Raw genomic sequence first — 18,329 nt, forward strand, 5'->3', positions numbered from 1 at the left:
CTGCACGCTGACCACGCAACCATTTTCTCTGCCTGTTTTTCAAGTGCGAGAGTCTTCCAGCCCAGCTCCTGCTGCTGCCATTTGTTATTCAGCCCGCGCTCGCCGGCTGCAGGGAAACCCATTTCACGCCTGTTAGCGGAGGCTGTGCAGCGGAGGGACAAGACACCCGGTCTGGGGTGACACTGCTCCCTGCCACCCTGCGAGAAGGTGGCTACAGAGGGCTGCAACTGTGGCCGGGTCCTGCTGTTCACTAGGAGCTGGCCCCGCCGTTAACCGGAGCCGGCCGCGGAGATGCCAAGCCGTGTGCTGGCTCCCTGCCCTGCCGCGCAGGGGAGCACGGCTGGGGGCAGAGAGAGCCCTCCCTGCGTCGTGTCCCCGTCCTCGGTGGGAGCAGGGCCCGAGCTCTGCCACAGCACGTCTCCTCCCACGTGCTGCCTTGATGGATCAGCCAGCGATGCTTCCCAAGGCTCCCCGGGGACCAAAGGCATCCCGGGCAGTAGGGAAGTGGGTTACAAGTGCTGCGACGGATCACAAGCCCACGCTGTCACCGGGATGCCTTTCCTGTCACTGAGGATGACATCGCTCCTGGCCGGGAGCTGGAGCCAAACCCGGCATGGCACGGAGCGCCCTGGACCTGTGCGTATGGGTACATGCGTGGCACATGGCTTCCCAGGACACAGATGGGATTGTGCACCCTCCCAGCTCCGCAGGACCGCAGGGACACGACCGGGACATTGCTGGGACGTTGCTGCCATGCAGCCCCGCGGCTCAGCTCAATTTGAACCAGCGGCATGCAGTCAGGGTACAGCCAGCACCGGGCACTGTGCCAGGGACTCGGCGGACTCCACACATCGTGCAGAGCTTTGGCCGGTGGGAGTTGGGCATGGCCCATGGCTGAGCAAGTGGCCGAGGACACATAAAGTGGCTCTAGTACAGGGGGGAAGTCCCGTAGCCCCCCCTGGGACTGGGTAGAGCCATCCCGTGCCCGCAGGGTGGGATGAAGCATGCCTCGCCGAGGGCAAGCGCTGCTCAGGTTTCGCAACCATCTGCAGCACGGTTTGGGTTTCAGCAACGCGAGCAGGGATGGGGGATCCCGCGGTGCAGGGCGAGGACACCTGCTACGGGCAGAGCCTTGGGGACGCCTCCCGGTCCCCCCTCCCATGTCCCCCTCACCTCTCGGAGCTTGTCCATCTCGTTCTGCACCACCTGCTTGGCCAGCTCCGTCTCGATGAGCCGCTGGCGCAGGTCCTCATTCTCCTCCTCCAGCCTGATCCTCTTCTTCTCCACTGCCTCCAGCTCATTGTGGAGCCGCACAGAGACATCCTTGGCCACCTGGGGACACAACCGAGCTGTCATCAGGCTGGGTGCAGCGTGCACAGGGCTGGGACCACAGCGCCTGGGCAGCTACAATCCTCATGCAGCACCCACGGAGATCGTCAGGCTGTTACTGAGACCCTTAGGAGCAGACACCGTGCTGGCCCCCATGTGTGTCCCCTCCATCGGGTGCCATGACCGCCGTTCTCCCTTTGCCAGCTGCATCCCCACCCCCTGGCCAAACCCCACCTTCCCCAACCTTAACACCATGCCACGGGATGCTCATCGCCTTTTCCTACTTTTTTCCCACACCGTGAAGCTGGAAAAGCCCCCGTGAGGCTGGAAAAGCCAGCGGGCAGGACCAGAGCAGGCAGCCTCTCGCCGCGGGCAGCAGCTGTGCCGGTTGGGAGAAAGGCGAGCTGCTGCATCATGTTACGGAAAAAAAACGGCAGCTGCCCCCGGGGTGAAGGGTGCCTCCATCCATCCCGGGCACGGCCCAGAGCCCCCCCTCTGGATCCCTGCATGAGGGCAGCCCCCTGCATAAAGGGAGCTTAACAGCACAGAGAGTTCGCTCCTGCATCTGCAGGAAGGGAAAAATTGTCCCCAAGCCCCCTGGTCCCCTGCCCAGCCGCGGGTACGAGCGCTGCGGAGGCAGCAGCAAGCCCCGCTGCAGGGCTGGGGGGCTCAGGCCATGGGGTCGGGCTCCCGTCCCCGTTGAGGCTGGGCTGCGCTTTATTTCCCAGAAAGGGAGAGGCTGGAGGGGGGCGTTTTTGGCAGCAGCACCCCAAGCCGGGGGCTGCCGGGCGGTTTGGGTAGGGGGCCGGGCCCCCGGCAAGGACGGGCAGGGCAAGGCGGGTTTGCAGCCCCGCACTTGTGGCACGTCTCAGCTCTGGGACCGGCTCAAAAAACGAAGTCACTCCTTGAGCTGTTGTCCGTCCCCGCCGAGCCGTCTCTGGCTGCCACCACACCCCACTCCTGGCAGCGGCCGCGTCGGCGAGAGCACTCAGCAAACACTCACCGGCACCGGCGGCTCCTCACCGGCGGGCGAGGGCGAGGCAATGTCACCCTGCAGAAATGCCCTTGTCCCTGCCCCAGCCCGGTGTGCCGCGATGCCCAGGGCTCTGCAAGGTTTCCCTGACGGCCAAGAGGAGCAGCTCCCAGGTCCCCAGGGTCCTGGTCCACCCCGCTCCCACCCTGCGTGCTGCTCCAGCCCGCGGCGGTGGCCCTGTCCCCATCACTGCAGGACAAGGGAGTTTGACCCCAGGGCACAGTGCTGGGCTGGGCACCAGCCCGCACAGGATGAATCCCACGTATGGTACTGTAAGATGCCCATCCTTGGGCAATGCTGGCCCTCTCCGCTCCCAGGATCACCCAAAAGCCCCCATGCCCAAACCACCTGTGAGCTGAAAGCACTGCTCCCCACTTCTCGTATCACTGCCGCTAGCGGGGAATCGTGATGCCCCCATTAACGGCCCCATAAACAGCACAACCCCGCGGAGCTCCCCGCACCCCAACATCCCCTGCCACCCCCTCGTGCCTCACCAGCCACGTGAGATGGTGAGATGTCCACATCTCACCAAAAACCACTTTGGGGGACCTGGGGACCGCCCGGATGGGGACGTCGCCCTCCCGGCCTCACCTTGACGTCCTGCTCGAGGCTGTGGATGAGCTCCCCGTCCACCTGGCCCGTCTGTGCCACGCGCAGGCTGCGGCGCTCGGCCTTGCGCAGCCGGTACTGCAGGATGCGGCAGGTCTTGCTGGCCTGGTCCAGCTGCTGCCGGAGCTCCTGCAGCTGGTAGACATCCTCCTCCATGTAGACATCCCTCATCTCCAGCATCTCGGCGCGCAGCTCCTCGATCTCATCCTGCGGGGAGATGTGTGTTAGAGGGGACAGACCCCATGCTTGCTCTCTCCTCTTTTCCCCCTGGGACACCCTCTCACCGTGGCTCCCCTGCCCTCCTCCATCCCACGAGCCATTTTCACAGACCTTCAACCCCTCGGGTCAAGCCCCATCCTTGCAGGAAAAGGGCTCGGAGCCAGCTGGGCACCATCACCCACCGGCGAGCCAGCCACCCCGGGGGGGACAGCCAACACGGGCGCCTATAAATATTTGTGGTAAAAGAAAGAGGAAGGTGGGGGAGGGAGAGGAGCTGCAGGAGCAGCACAGGCGGCGGCCGCGGCAAGAAGAATGTAGGTTGTCTTTGGAAAAGATGTGTCAGGGAGGCAGGCGAGGGAAGGAGGAGACGGCAAGCGAGGACAGGAGAGGCAACGTGGGGACACGAGCGAGATGCCGCCAGCACTGGGGACCGGACGTTGCCCCTTTTTTTGCCACCAAGCAGCAATCGCTGGGCTGGGTCCCTCTTCCTGGTCTCATCAACTCTCATGGTGACAAACCTCTCCCAGCCCAGCGGAGCCTCCGGTGCGGGGCCATGGCGTCACTGTCACAGCTGGTCTCACAGGGGCACCAGCGCTGACCCAAAGCCTCCTCCAGGTTTGCAGCACACGGCTGTTGTGGGACCCCCTGCAACAGCCGCAGCCCCAGTGCCACCTCCCCGCCCGGCGCAGAGCTATGGCCACTGGGGATGCTCAAGGACTGTCCCCTCTGGTCCCTGGGGACCCACACAGGCTGCCCAAAGCTCTTTTCAGGTCCCCATGAACCTCAACCCTCAACCCAAATCCTCCAAGCAAACGCTCCAGCCGTCGCATCGGCTCTCCTCCTCCTCGATAAGACCTGGTGGACCCAGCCCGCTCCTGGGAAGGGATCATGCATCCACCTTTCCACCGAAAAACCCCCGCCACTAAACACCTCCCGTCACTGCCAAATGCAATCGCCACTTGAGGGGCTCACGCTGCCGCCTTGCACCGCGGCACGGCCTGGGAAGGGACAAGATGAGGATCTGGCACAGGCAGCGGGGATGCACAGCCCCGATTCACCCCAGGCAGAGGGGGACAGGACCCCGCTGCTCCCAACACCGCCCGTGACAGTGACCTACAGCCCGAGACAGCGGCACCGCGCCGGCTCTGCCAGGCGCTGGCACGCTCGCTGCCGCGCTCGCCCGGCCCGGACAAAGCCCCAGCTGCAAGAATTCCCCCGAAAGGCGAAGCCGAGCCCGGGGAGGGGAGGCGGCAGCTGCGGGGACCAAGTCACAGTTGCTCACTGTTGGCTTTAAACACTACGTGACAAATAAGGAACGTCAATTAGACAATCCCGGATTATCCCCTGGCCCAGGCTGCCGGAGTGTCCTGCCACCCTCCGCCGTTCTGCTTCTTGCGGGGGGTCTTGAGAGCAACGGCAGGGCAGAAACAGCCCCGAGGCACCGAGATGGGCAGCGGGGTATCCCAGGGACACCCGGCCGGGCTGCTCGAGGGACAGCCGGAGACCGTCCCATGAAGGGGCATCACTGCAGGGACATTTCAGAAACACCCCCCAGACAGCTCAGGCGTGAAACCCCCCAGGGACGAACCACACGTGCTGGCAGACAGCCCTGCGATGGCTGCAATGCACCCCGGGGCGACGACCCCGATGGAAACCCACCGCCAGCACTGCCCACCCCACACAGCAGTGTCACCGCCCCAGGGACACCAGCAAAACCCCCGGCAGCCAAACCAGCCCAGGGAGTTGGTTTATGGGATCTATTCCTTGGGAGCTTTCATGGGAAAAAACGCATTATGCATCGCAGGTGAGCAGGCGCTCTGCAACGGGGTGGTGGAAAACAACCTTTCACCACTAAAGTCACGCGAATCGTGGCTTGAATACGATTGCAGAGGCAGGCGGGGCTGCCTCCATCCCACCCCAACGCTGACCGTGCCGGCTCCCGTTTGCCATGCGGCTTCCCCAGGCAGGACCCGGGCAGGGCAGGGACTAAGGACCTTGGCAAAAACCCAACCAAACCTTGCATTTGCTGGAAGGAAGCCTGGGCTCGCTGTGCTAAGAGCTCCTGCTTGTTTATACCTCGGGTTGTAGCAACCGTTATTTTAACGGGAGGCTGTGTCCAGCGCAAGCCGCTGCCTGGGTGAAGCCCGGCGGCACAGCCCTGAGCCGCTCCTTCGTAGGGTGCTCCCGTGGGGAGCGGGGCTGGGGGGTTTGCAGCAGGGCTGGCACTGGGGGGGCTGGGAAAGTGGTGCCTCCCTTCGCTCCCGTGGCAGAAATTCATCCGCAGCCTGTAACACCAATAAACCCGCACAGCAGCCGCAGCCCAGCAGCTGCATAGCCCGCCCTGAGCTTGCCCCTCGGAGGCAAGCCGTGCCGCTAAGCCATAATAACTGGATTAGGATCGGAGAGTAGAAAAATGCCAGCAAACTGGAAGAGAGCTTAGGATGACAAAGGTGACCCCCTCGGCGGCCGGGCTGCGGCGGGCAGAAGAGCCCCGCGGCTCCTGGAGGCAGCGCGTGGGGTGCACAGAGGTCACCCCATGGCTTCGGGGGTCCATGACAGCCACTGAGCCTAACCCTTTGCATCTGCACTTTTTCTGGAGTTGATGCCCAACTTAGCAAAATGAAAGCAAAAAATCCATTTGGATAAAGGTGAGAGCAGAGCCAGGAGCGGGGAGGAATCCCCTAGAAACATCCCGAATTCAGGGGTGGCATTGCAAGCATGAAGGACCATAAGTGATGCTAAATAAAGTGTGAAACGGAGACGAGGTGGGCAACACTGAGGATGAGATAAATTCCTTCTTTCCAACACAACTGCCCGTGGGAGCTGCCAGGCTCGGCCACTTGTCCCGTAAACAAAAAGGCACCCACCCCTACGTGGAGTGACAGCCTCCCAGCACCCGTGGGCTGCTCACCCCCTCCATCCTCCAGGATTATCCACCACTGAATCTGTGCTCACCCCATTTCTGCAGCAGCAAAGGGTACATGGTTTTTTTAGGCCAGAAGTCACCTGCCTTGGAAAAGACGCTGGGGATTTGCAGTCCAGGGAGACTTGTTTCAACGCCCAAGGGATGATGGTGTGCAGAAGCAAACACCCCACTTGTGTTTGCAGGAGCCAGGTTACGCTCAATGGAGGAACTCAAGAGACAACATACACCTTCAACCTTCTCCACGCAAACGTCGGAGAAACTGTCTCTCCCTCGGGAGATTATTAAGGAAACTAAGAAGCAGCAAGGTGGGATGCAAACTGCCTGGTCCCAGTTCAGACAAAACCCCATGCATTTTCAGGGCAGGAGAAGGTAGCAGCTACAGCCGTGTCTGCACGCCCTGTGCAGGACATCAGCTCCTCCAGGAAGGGCAAGACCTGGAAGGGGCTGAGTTTAGGGTGGTGGCCCTGAACGGTGGCATGGCAGGAGGGGGATCAGTGGAGATGGCAGAACACACCTCAAAATGCTGATCAGACCCATCACAGGTTGCAGCAGAAGAGTTAAACCCTCGGATCTCCTGCCCAAGGGGAGTTGCACGCTGGCTTAGGCACTTGCAAGAATGCAGCAAGCTCAGACCAGACCAGGGGACTCGCGCTGTGCAACTCTCGCAGCTCCTCAGCAGGATCCACTATCTTTTAGAAGCAGAAAGCAGCAACGGATACAAGACAGGATCATGCAAATAATGACATGGCTGGCTGTCGTGCTGCTGACAGCACATACACCCTCAGCTTTGGCAGCCCCAGGCTCTGGGGCGCAGCCAAGCAGCAGCCGCCTGCCCGTGGGGGACAGGCAGCCCTCCGGGGAGCACAGCCCTGCCTGCATTCACAGCCTCCACCCGCACCCCCAAACCTCAGCGCGAGATGCAAAGGAGGAAAAAGGGTGGAAACTGCCTGTATGTTTTGCATCGACGCCTTTGTGCGGAGCTCGGGACCACGCTGGCAGCGGGTGCACCTGCGGGAGAGCCTGCGATACCTCGTGGAAAGGTGGGGATTACCGTCCAGGAGCAACAAGCACCGCTTCCTCTGAGATTACAGGACAAAAGCAGCAGCTTTCAATTAACTCTGAGTGGTCGCCAGACAGAAGAGGGAATTATGGTAGAATTTGCCAGGGAAAAAATAAGGAAATTGCCCGGGGTGCCCAGGCATGTCCCCTGCCAGTGAGGGGGTCCCAGCAAATGCAGCTCACGCCGAGCCCATGCTGGGGTGCAATGGGTCAAAGGATGGGTAAGGAACACCCATGTGTCACACACAGGGGCTTCTTTAGGTGCATTAACACCAGCTCTAGCCCAACTCCAACAGTAAACATCAGCCATCCTTCCCTCCATGTCAGGCTGGAGCTCAGCGCAGCAGCCTGCACGCTGCACCCTGCTGCGTCCTGCCCCTGGCCGGCACGCCAGCTCCCGCTCGGCAGAGAGCACAGCACATTGGCGAGGGAAAAATCAACATTTCTCAGCTTTACACCTGCCCCCATAAATTAACAGACAAACAGCTGGGGGCTGTCTGCAGCGCAACCCGCGTCGTGCAGCATCCAAAAAAGCAAGAGGCTGCAAAGCCCCTTCCAGGGTGGCTGCTGATGGGGCGATACGTGGCAGAGCCCTGTGCCCCGGCTCTACCTGTGGTCACCAGGACCCCTGGGCATGGTTCCTGCCCCCGTGGCCTGGCAGGATCTGAGCAGCAGCAGAGCTGGGACCCAGTGCCCACCAGGCTGCCCAGACACAACCTCTGGGTCCCCCATGCAGCCCCAGGTGCCCCTGCGGGATGCTCTCAGCGAGCCCTCGCTGGTGGCATGCACCGGTCCCCAGCTGCCTCCGGGGAAATGAGGCACCCACCCACCCTACATATTTCTCCACAGAGCTGGGAAAAACACGCAAACCCCGAGGGACGCAGGGCGATGCAGGGCAGGGAGCAGGCAGCAGGAAGGGGCAGGCAGGATTGCACTCCCAGCGTGACGTGGCTCTCTCCTAAGCCCCTTCCCACGGAGAGGAGAGGGTTTGCAGGCATCCCCTCCCCTCGCTCCAAACCCTCTCCCATGCCCACTCTTTGTCTGCCTGTCCCTCCGCAGCTGCCGCCGTATTGCATCTCACATTTTCCAGCCCGCTGAGCAGGGCCAGGAGCTGCTCTCCACCGTACGGCTCAGCAACAGCGAGATGGGGCAAGGACACCCGTGACACCTCCTCCCTCACTGGGCTGCCAACCTGCGCACGAGAAACAGCCCTTTTTTGGGGAAATGTTTGAAATAACCCATTTATGGGGGGTCACGGCAGGTGCACGCACCCGAGAGCAGGGGCAAGAGGAGACACCATCCCGCTGTGCGCAGAGCAGGAGGAGGAAGGTAGAGCCTTGCAAAAATCTGGGTTGCAAAGAGAAATGGGTGAAGTGTGCTTAAACACGTACATTTTATTATGGCAGCCGAGGAAAGATGCAACGTGAGCTGGCACTGCTACAGAGGGCTGCGATGTGCTCACAACAGCTCTGCTGGGAAGCTCCAAAACCCAGCGTGCATCACACGGGTGTAGTAGCACCACGCACGTCTGGCCCGTGCCAAAACGTCGCCAAAACCCTCCCACCCCAAAAATCCTTGTTTCTCTTTAAAAATGCACCAGGCGCTGATGAATAAATAAAAAAAAATATTCATTTGCAGCTATTTGGGTGAGTCCTAGGAAATAAGTCACCTCTGATAAGTCTGATTCATCCATACCCGAGGGGAGGGGAGCTGCCGAGGCCAGAGGCCACCTCTGCAAGGTCCCTGCACGCTGCTCTCCAACCTGGGCTGCATGGCAGGGTGGGTGATGCTGATTGCTCGGGTTAGGGTTTTATTTTTGCCGTAAGGCCCCAGATCCCCAAATTTTTAGCAGAGACAGCACAAGCCAGCACCCTGCTGCAGCCCAGCACAGTTTTCTCTTGCTGGAGAAACTGGGCAAATCTTCCCTCTTTTTTTAGAGCACAAGGTGTGTGTTTGTCCAGCTGCAGCCAGGGTACCACCCCGGCAATCTCCTGCTCAAGTTTCAGGACGCGTGAGCTACAACACCAAAACATGGTTATACCAGGATGCACACGCCAGGGAGGTGTAACAGAAGGACCCACTGGCATGAGCACACATAGGAGATGCTGCGGCGAAGAAGGGAGGATGTCACCAGCATCCCCATGGCACTTCTTGGTGCACGCCTCCAGCAGCTCTCTGCTTTCCCCACCGCTCCTGGCCGGGGGATTTGAGTTGCCATCCCTCATGACAGGTAAAATACCCGCACCCCGCACGCCTGCAGCTTGCCAGGAAGAAGATCACATGGAAACAGAGGAAGCAATAGCGCGGTCCGCAGGAACGGCAGCGTTTGCACGCGTGTTCTTGGAAACCGGAGGGGCCTCATCTGTATTTTTCCAGCTCTCAGTAAATCAAAGCCCTTAAGCTCTTGCTGCTAATTCTGGCAGGAGTTGGGACACCAGCTGTGAACCGGGGCTCTGCTAACGGACAAAGGGCCTGATTGAGCATCTTCAAGCGCGTCACCCAATGCCTAGCTCCCACCTCGTAGCTATAATCCCGACGCATTTACAAACTTTGGCACCAGCCGTTGAGAGCTGGCCAGATTTCCAACCTGCGACATCTGAGGAGCAGCCAGCGAGATGCGGTACCTACCCCTGAGCCCCCCAGCAGGTGGGTGCCCAAGCATTTCAGCCAGAGCTCCACCCTGAAGAAGAGCAGAGGGTGCAAAATGCCTGCAGCCCACCGGTACTGGTGGGTGTTTGTGCCCTCCCTGCAGCAGGCAGCATGTGCCAGGGTGCATCAGGTTCCACGCCCCTGTCCCCACGCAACACATCTGCCCTGGCTTTACCATGTGCCCGTGAACCAGGCAGCTACACCGCACGCCTGGAAAAAGGCTCCCGGGAGCACAGGAACCGGCGGAAAGAAGCAAGCTGGAAAATCTCCCCAGGGTCTGGCAGCGTCAGCAGGCAGGGAGGGCAGCGGGGAGCATCCCACCCTGTGCCAGGCCAAGCTGTGCAGGGTCAGGTCGTGCCATGCTGTGTCCCAGGATGCCAAACCAGGCTGAGCCAAACTGTGCCATGCTCAGCCATGCCAAGCTGGGCTGAGCACAGCCATGCCACGCCGAGCTGTGCCTTGCTAAGCTGTGCCAGCCCAGGCTGTGCTGAGCCTAGCCGTGCCAAGCTGGGCCATGCTGAGCCATGCTGTGCTGAGCCTAGCTGCACCCGTCTATGCCATGCCAGGGCAATCCATGCCCAGCTACGCAATACCAGGCTAAGTTGGCCCATGGTATGCCAACATATGCCCTGTGCCAAAGTGTGCCGTGCTATGCTGAGCCAAGCAGTGCCCCGCCATGCCACACCATGCTAGACCATACCCAGCTGGGCCATGCTGTGCCAAGCTGAGCTTTGCCGTATGCCCAGTTCGGCCATGCTGGGCTTAGCCGAGCCATGCCCTACATCCAGCCACACCACACTGTGCCGAGCTGAGCCAAGCCCAGCCATGCCTTCCAGGCCAACCCCAGCTGTGCCATGCTGTGCTGAGCCCAGCTATACCATGCCAGGCCATGCTCAGTGATGCCATGCTGGGCTGAGCCAAGCTGTGCTCTGTGCCCACCCATGCCCAGGGATGCCACACTGTGCCATGCTGTGCCCAGGGATGCTGAGCCATACTTTGGGATGCTGCACCATGCCCTGCCCAGGGATGTTGGGCCATGCTAGGCCAGAAATACTGTGCCATGCTGAGCCATGCCCTGGCATGCCACCTCATGCCCTGGGATGCTGAGCCATGCCATGCTGTACCATGCCATGGCATGGCATGCCCAGGGATGCTAAGCCACACTATGGCCAGTGATGCTGTGCCATGCTGACCCATGCCTGGGGATGCCATGCCACGCTGAGCCATGTCCTGGAATGCCACGCCGTGCCACACTATGGCCAGGGATGCTGTGCCGTGCTAAGCCATGCCCTGGGATGCTGAGCCATGCCATGCTGTGCCATGCCATAGCATGGCATACCCAGAGATGCTAAGCCACACTATGGCCAGCGATGCTGTGCCATGCTGACCCATGCCCGGGGATGCTGAGCCACGCTAAGATCATGGATGCCGTGCCATACTAAGCCATGCTCTGGGATGCCACACTGTGTCCAGGGATGCTGTGCCATGCTGATCCATGCCCTGGGATGCTGCACTGTGCCATGCCATGCCATGCCATGCCATGCCCAGGGATGCTGACCCATGCTATGGCCAAGGATACCGTGCCATGCTGACCCATGCCCTGCGATGCCCACCCAGCCACGCTACGCTGGGCTGCCGTACCCAGCGCCGCCCTGCCGTGCCCACCTTGAGATAGTCGTTCTCGGAGCGCAGGTCCTCCAGCTCGCGGAGCAGCCCGTCGGTGCCGGCGTCCAGCAGCTCCTCGGTGAGGTCGGAGAAGGCGAGCGAGGTGCTGAGCTGCAGCCGGCTGCTGGCCATGGAGGCGGCCGAGGGCTCCTCGGGCAGCGGCGAGGCCTCGCCGGCCGAGGGCGGCGGTGGTGGGGCGCTGCCCGGGGACTCGCCGTCGCTGCCGCTGAGCTCCAGCGAGAGCAGCTTCGCCTCCTCCGAGGCGCTGCAGTCCGATACCTCCGAGCTGCTGTCGGTCAGGCTGGCCCCCGGCACCGACCCGGGCACCGGCCCCGCTCCCGCTGCCGGCCGCCGCGCCCCGGTCGCCGCCGTCTCCGCCCCGCGGCACCGCCCCTTCGCCCGCGCCGCGCCGCGCCCCGCCAGCCCCTTGCCGCCGGCCCGGGCCGCCGCCGCCGCCCGCTTCTCGGGGCGCCCCTCCTTGCCGCCGCCCGCCCGCCGCGGGTGCGGGTGCGCGCCGCCCGCCGCCAGCCGCGGGGCCGCGCCCGGGTGCCCCCCGCCGCCGCCGCGCCGGCTCTTGGCCAGCGACCAGCCGGGCACCTCCTTGGGGCGGGCGGGCGACGGCGCCCGCTGCGGCTTCTTCTTCTTCTCCGGGAGCGGCGGCGGCGGCGGCGGCGGCGGCGCGGGGGGGCCCTGCTCCGCCGGCGCGGCCTCCATGTCCCGCTGCGCTGCGCTGGGCTCGGCCCCGGCTGCGGCTGCGGCTGCGGCTGCGGCCCCGGCTCCGCCCGCCCCGCCGCCGGGCGGGGACGCGCGCGGGCGGCGAACAAAAGGCGGCGGAGGGGGGGGGCGGGGGGGGGCGGCCGTGCTGGCGGCAACAGCGACCCCTCCGCCCACCCAGCGCCGCGCCGCCCGCTCCCACCCGCCCCCCGGCGCGTCCCTGATGGCGGGGGGGCACCCCCGTGGGTAAGGGGTGCCTCGGGCATCCTTAGCAGCACAAGTCCTTGGGGGTGGCCTTGTGAGCGGAGGTCCCCCCAGCGCACCCCTGTGGGTGAGGGTCCCTGAGGCATCCCTGGGGACAGGGGTGTCCCCTCGTGTGTCCCCTGCAGAGCAGGTCGCTGGGGCACCCCTGCGGGGGAGGGTTACCCCGGGGCATCCCAGTGGCTGGGGGTCCCTGAGACACCCCTGAGGGTAAGGGTCCCCCAGGGCAGGTCTGGGGAAGGTGGTCCCCAGGGTGTCCTCAGCAGCGCAGGTCCCCCAGGGCAGCCTCGGAGGTGAGGGTCCCCAGGGTACCCTGTGGGTAAGGGTCCCTGGGGCCCCCCGGTGGGTGGGGGTCCCCCAGAGCACCACTGTAAGTGCAGGACCTCAGAGGCAGAGGTCCCCCATGTACCCTGTGGGTGGGGGGTCCCCGGGGCCCCCTCTTGGTGAGGATCCCCTGAGGCACCCCGATGGGTGGGGGTCCCCTGGGGCCCCCCACCACACTGCCCAGGGCAGGCTCCAGCTGCCTGCCAAGCTGTCGGGGCGTGCACAGCCCCGCACAGTGCCTCTCCGGGGGGAAGCCTTCAACGGCGACTGCCTGTGCGAGTCTGCTCCCACCCACCAGCCCGCGTCTCTCATACGTTAACAACCCGGCCCCAAACCCACTGCGAGCATCCAAAAGCTGGGTTTGAAAAATGCTCCTCCGTGCCTGCCCCTGCGGCAGCGCGGCCGGCCGCGGCCTCGCAGCGGGAAGTGATGCTCTGCCGCCTCGTGCAGAGCCCCCGTGCCCCCGCGCTGCTCAGATTCGGCTTTTCATGCTGGGCAGCACAACCCCAAGGCAACAGCTTCTTTTCTCCAGGGGCAAACGCGAGCCTGGCCGAGGTGCAGAGCCCACCGCACGTTTCGGTCGGCTTCTGCCTGAGATAAACACATGTGAGGTTTATTAGAGCACTGCTTGACACCCCTCCCTGCTCTACACACAGCCCCCTGCCCTCCCTGGGGAGCCTCCCCAAGCACTGGGCACCCTCTGGGACATGGGGTGGGATTGCACCCCCCCGCTCCGCCCTAAACCAGCTGTGCATCCGGCATAGGAAAATCAGGATTGTACAACAAACCCAGGCTTTTATTGCAGAAATAGCTCCACGCTGCTCGTGGCTTGAGCAAGCACTATAAATCGGGGGGGTGCCTCTGGCCACAGCTTGTTGAGCCCCTCCTGCGGCTCTGCGAATCCCTAGGTGGTGGCTCCAGCCGGTCAACAGCTGATGACCGTGACAAGGGGGATGTGGGTGGAATAAGGGACCCCAGGAAGATGAGGGGGCCCTCCGTGGCCCCAGCCCTGTGCTGCAGCACAGCCACTGCACTGGGACAAGGTCCCTGGGCACTCCTGCCCCTTCACAACCACAGACTTTGTTTTCCAGGCTCTGGCACATCACCTTCCTGGAAAGCAGGTCGAGCTGTCGCAAGGCCCATCCCGCAGCTCGGGGCACAACGGATGGACCGAGGTGGAGCCACCTTTCTGTACATGCTGCAGAGCAACACGCGCCCGGAGCTAACGGGAAGGCTGCTCTCTCCCCATCCCTTGCAGCATCATTAGCGGAGTTATGATTCAGCCCTGCTGCGTGACTGCACATGCCCCTGCGCAGACGTCAGGCCCTGACCAACAAGTGCCGCGCTCGTTAATGAAGATCATTATTTTTCCTGTGAGCAGTGGTTAATTGCGTAACGCAAGGCATGCCGTGGGCTGCCCTCGTGGAGCTGCACAGCAGCAGGGGAACGAGGGACGGAGGCAGCCTGTCCTCAGCCTCATCATCCTTGGGGACAGCCCCCCAGGATGCCATAAGGATGAGGCACACGTGCCCCCAAAACTGCTCAGGGCTGAGCACAGAGTAAAATGACTTTCCTGGAGAGCAGCCTCCTTCAAGAGAACCCTTTTCCCAGGATCTGGCTGGTCTCGTCACCCACTACCTGCTTGCTGGAGCTGGGGACACATCCCTGCACTTCTAGCCTGGATCTGGCGTGTCCCCGCTCCTGTCCAGGTGGCCTCAGGTTGTTGCACCCAATGGTGGACATGGATCTCATCACAGTAGGGCATGCATCCAGCAGTGCCTGTGCATCCAATTGCAGGCTTGTTGCATCTCGCCACCATTGCAGCACAGCGAGCTGGCAACAGGCTTTGGAGGCAGGCGAGGGCTGAGCCCCGTTCTGGGACTGCTGCCTGAGGGATAACTGCTCAAAGGCAGAAACAGGTTTGGGGTGGAAGCAGGAGGGATATTAACAGACCTCAAAATATCCCCTGGGGCTGGAGGCAATGCAGGCAGCCAGGTTTAGAGCTGAGCCAACGTTGCCCTGGGCCAAGCGCCTGGTCCTGCGCTCACCATCCCCTTGGCACGGCCACGGAGATGCGCTGGAGGACACAGAGCTCTCCATGGCCGGGGCCGTGCCAACTGATCTCATTGATAATCTGTTGTAGTATCTGGTCTTGAACTAGTTGTTCCCAGGAGAATTATTCAATAAATTTGAATTAAATGCGGGCGGGCGGCTTTCTGAAGCCTCTGAAAGGAAAAGCAATGAGCTTAACCAGCCCCCTGGGCCCTCGGGAGGTCTGGCCGGCAGCCAGCCGGAGCCAGGATTCAGCGCATCCCTGAGCAGCGCAGAGGGAAAGGTCTGCTCTGCTGGAGACAGGGCTCGGGCAAGGCAGGAGTCCCCCTGGCCCTCCTGGGGGCCACCAGAGACTGGAAGAGGGGACACTGGCAAGATGGCCAGAGGGAACATCACCCCACAGAGTCCCTAGTGGGTGCTGGCTGCTGGCACAGGGACACCAACCCTGCAGATCCCAGCCACCACCTCCTGGGCCACCACCTCAGAGGGGTTGCACTGGAGTCGGTCCCAGCATGCTTGGTGTGGACAAGGACAGAAGCACCCCAGGGGTTCCGGGGGACATATCCCTAAATATGTGTCCTGAGTGCAAAGGGCAGAGCCCAGGTGAGCCCCGGGAAGCAGCAGCAGGTCTTCACACCTGAACGCCTTTCTGGATCAGGCCCTGGGCTCTGCACGCTGTCTGCTCCTTCTCCTCTGACTCTCAGTGGCAGCGCTGGCTTCGCTCCAAACCTCTGATGAGGCTGTCAGGTGCATTTTGGGTTAAGATGCTAAAAACCTTGTAGCAAAGAGCTATAAAGCAAAGAGCAGCGAGCCCTGGAGAGTGGCAGGGGGCAGAGCCTGAGCCCTCAACCTTCAAGGGTGCAGCAGGACCCAGTGAACCTACACGCTGGCCCAAACCGTATTGACCAAAGCTGAGAAAACCCCATAAATTGATGATCCTGTAATTTCTTAGGGAAAAAAGATTTAGAAATGGTTGTAATGCTTAGCCAATATTCAGCATCCCCCTTGTTCAAACAATGTTTGAATCTGGTATTAAGCACTTTTTGTATATATATACACACACACTATTTGAGTGACAAATATTCTGATTGCGTTATTTTTAAACACCTGCATGCATTGCTTAGTGTAAGTGCCATGCTTCCCTCTCCCCAGCACTGCTTTCACTGATGGGGTTTTTGCTGACAGGGAGGGTCCTGGATAGGGACAAGGATGGGGACACACAGCCAAGGGCACAGCCAGCATCCCAGGGGAGGCCATGGGAGAGGAGGGGACGGTGTGTGTGGCCTGCCATGCCATGCTCACACCTGGGGGAATCGCTTTGCTTTCCAGCTGCGGCACATCTGCTTGCAGAGCTGCTTGACATGATGTTGCATCGAGGACTGTCTGCGGCAACCATAGCAACAGGACTGCCTTGGTTTTCCACCTTTCCCAGCAGAAATGATACAGATTTCTCCCAAATTTGCTGCTGACTGAGAGATACCAGCAAAAACCTCTGGCCAGGCAGGAGAGAGGGGCTGATCTGCCCCCGGGGAAGGTACCCAGGTTGGGGATCTGCTGTCCCGTGTCAGGTGAGGACTCCGGTGTCGGGCTCAGAGAGCAGCTCTGCAGGCTCCAGGCACTCCCACCTCCACCAGCCCCAGCCTCTGCAGAGCCCTGAGCCGCATCCCAAACCCTGGCTCTCTCCATCCAGCATCAGCAGGGTGGGAAGCACTGCCTACCTGCACCAGCAGCTTGGATCCCGCAAGAGGAAGGAGAAAGAGAGAGTAAGAACCGAGCATCCAAACATCTCTGGGGTCAGCAGCAACCTGTAAGCAGACAGCAGTGCCAGCACAGCATTGTACGACAGAGCACGATGGTGTTGCTCACTGAAATGGCTATTGGGGTTTGGAGATGGGGGCCCTGCATCCAGGAATGGTCACAGGGATTTAGGGTGTCAGAGTGGCCCTCCCAGATGCTGAGGGCACCCTGGGATCAGAGCAGCACCCGGTTTCCATGGCACACCACCAGCATCTCACTGACCTGCAGTAAGGTATTAAAAAATGCAAAGATGAACAAAACACCAGACGGACCCTGGACTCCCCTTCCCTGGCCCTGAGCTGCACCCACTCCTGTGCCAACCAGTGTCAGGGTTGCTGCAGCACCCACTGGTCCGGCACCAGCTGAGCCTGGCCAGCAGCCCTGCAGCCTCTCCCTGAGCCAATCCCACCTTCCAGCATTGTAGACTTTGCAGCTCATGCTCTCCTATCATCACTGGTAATGCCCGTGGTTCCTCACCCTCAGTGCAGGTCCCAGGGCTGCACAGAGCCCCCCCAGCCTGCCCTCCCCTTAAGGCATGGTCCAGGGGGGCTCTGGGCTGTTTTGCTGGTGCTCAGTGCTCCCCTTCTCTCTGCAGCAGTGCTCTCAGGACCTGCTTTTTAGGGTGGCTTTTGCTCTTGGGGTACCAAGCCACCACACTCAGGTCCAGGTGACGCTCCCCTTGCACAGTTTTCTTCTCCCACGCGCTGAGCAATCTGGCTCTGCAACAGCAGCCGTGCAGGAGTGTAAGGTCAGGTCCTGGGCCAGGTACAGGCAGCACACTGAGCTCCCCAGCCTGGCTGTCCCCAACACTGCTGACACTGCAGTGTGGCAGGATGGGGGTGTTTGTGACAAGCAACAGGGAGAAGTTTGCTCCAGAAACCCAACACAGCACTTCACCCATCTCACCCACGTTCACCCCGTGGGCACCAGGGGAAGTGCCACTGCACTGTGACCCAGGACCTCAGCAGGCAGCCTGGCTCTCTCAGGCTGCCTTGGTGCAGGAATGGTCACGGGGATTTAGGGCATCACTGGCTCTCCAAGATGCTGAGGGCATCTCCCAGGCTGCCCGCTCCCCCAGCTCAACTTCACTGGAGCTGCTCTGTTTGAGACAGGGGTAAGGACAGCACCATGGGCCAGGTGGGTCCTCCCACCCATGAGTCTTCTCCTGGCCCCGCACCCAAAAGCCCAAAGCAAACCAAGCACAGAGTTCTGCAATAAACGTCAAAATCTGTGTTTTCTGCCCCATTTCTCAGCGGGCTGCTGGCCGACGGAGCTGCGTGCCTGCATTGCCACCTGGCGACCCTGTGGAGCAGCGCAGTTGCCTTGGAGCTGCGGCTAGCAGCGCTTCGAGGAGAGCGGCTTCCCGGCTGCGAAATGAGTTCCTTAAAAACTGGAACGCTTTTCAAAACTCTGCAGAGACAGGAGTACTTCTACATCATTATACACAGAAATGTTATTATGTTTGTATTTATACATAAATGTGATACGAAGTTGCTTCAGTCTTCATCCGGCTTTTTAATTTGTATTTTGCATCCCCCTGCCTGGTACCTTTGGTGCTTTTGGCCTTTCCCTGGGAGCAGTGAGGGGCAGAGGCCACAGCTCTGCTAAAGCACTGCCCAGGGCACTACCTTCCCATTTTGGGCACTACCAGCAACATGTTAGCAAGAGAAAAAGTCTTCCTTTTGCTCCCAT

General features: G+C 61.5%; 1 protein-coding gene across 3 annotated transcripts in view; it reads right to left on the minus strand.

Moving 5' to 3' along the window:
• The window catches only part of MTCL2 (microtubule crosslinking factor 2), a 31,775-nt gene extending 19,886 nt beyond the window's left edge, over positions 1–11,889 (minus strand). Inside the window, exons 1-3 of one of the 3 annotated variants that reach the window (XM_075166322.1) lie at positions 11,490–11,889; positions 2,954–3,178; positions 1,174–1,332 (exon numbers count right to left, since the gene is read on the minus strand). In XM_075166322.1, coding sequence (XP_075022423.1) covers positions 1,174–1,332; positions 2,954–3,178; positions 11,490–11,621 — 516 coding nt within the window. In that variant the 5' untranslated portion in view covers positions 11,622–11,889. The remainder of the gene's footprint in view (positions 1–1,173; positions 1,333–2,953; positions 3,179–11,489) is intronic. The other 2 variants (XM_075166320.1, XM_075166321.1) reach the window with 2 other exon arrangements.
• Positions 11,890–18,329: the final 6,440 nt, after the last annotated feature.

The sequence above is a fragment of the Calonectris borealis genome, chromosome 17 (assembly GCF_964195595.1).
Source record: "Calonectris borealis chromosome 17, bCalBor7.hap1.2, whole genome shotgun sequence".
In the NCBI taxonomy this organism is placed as follows: domain Eukaryota; kingdom Metazoa; phylum Chordata; class Aves; order Procellariiformes; family Procellariidae; genus Calonectris; species Calonectris borealis.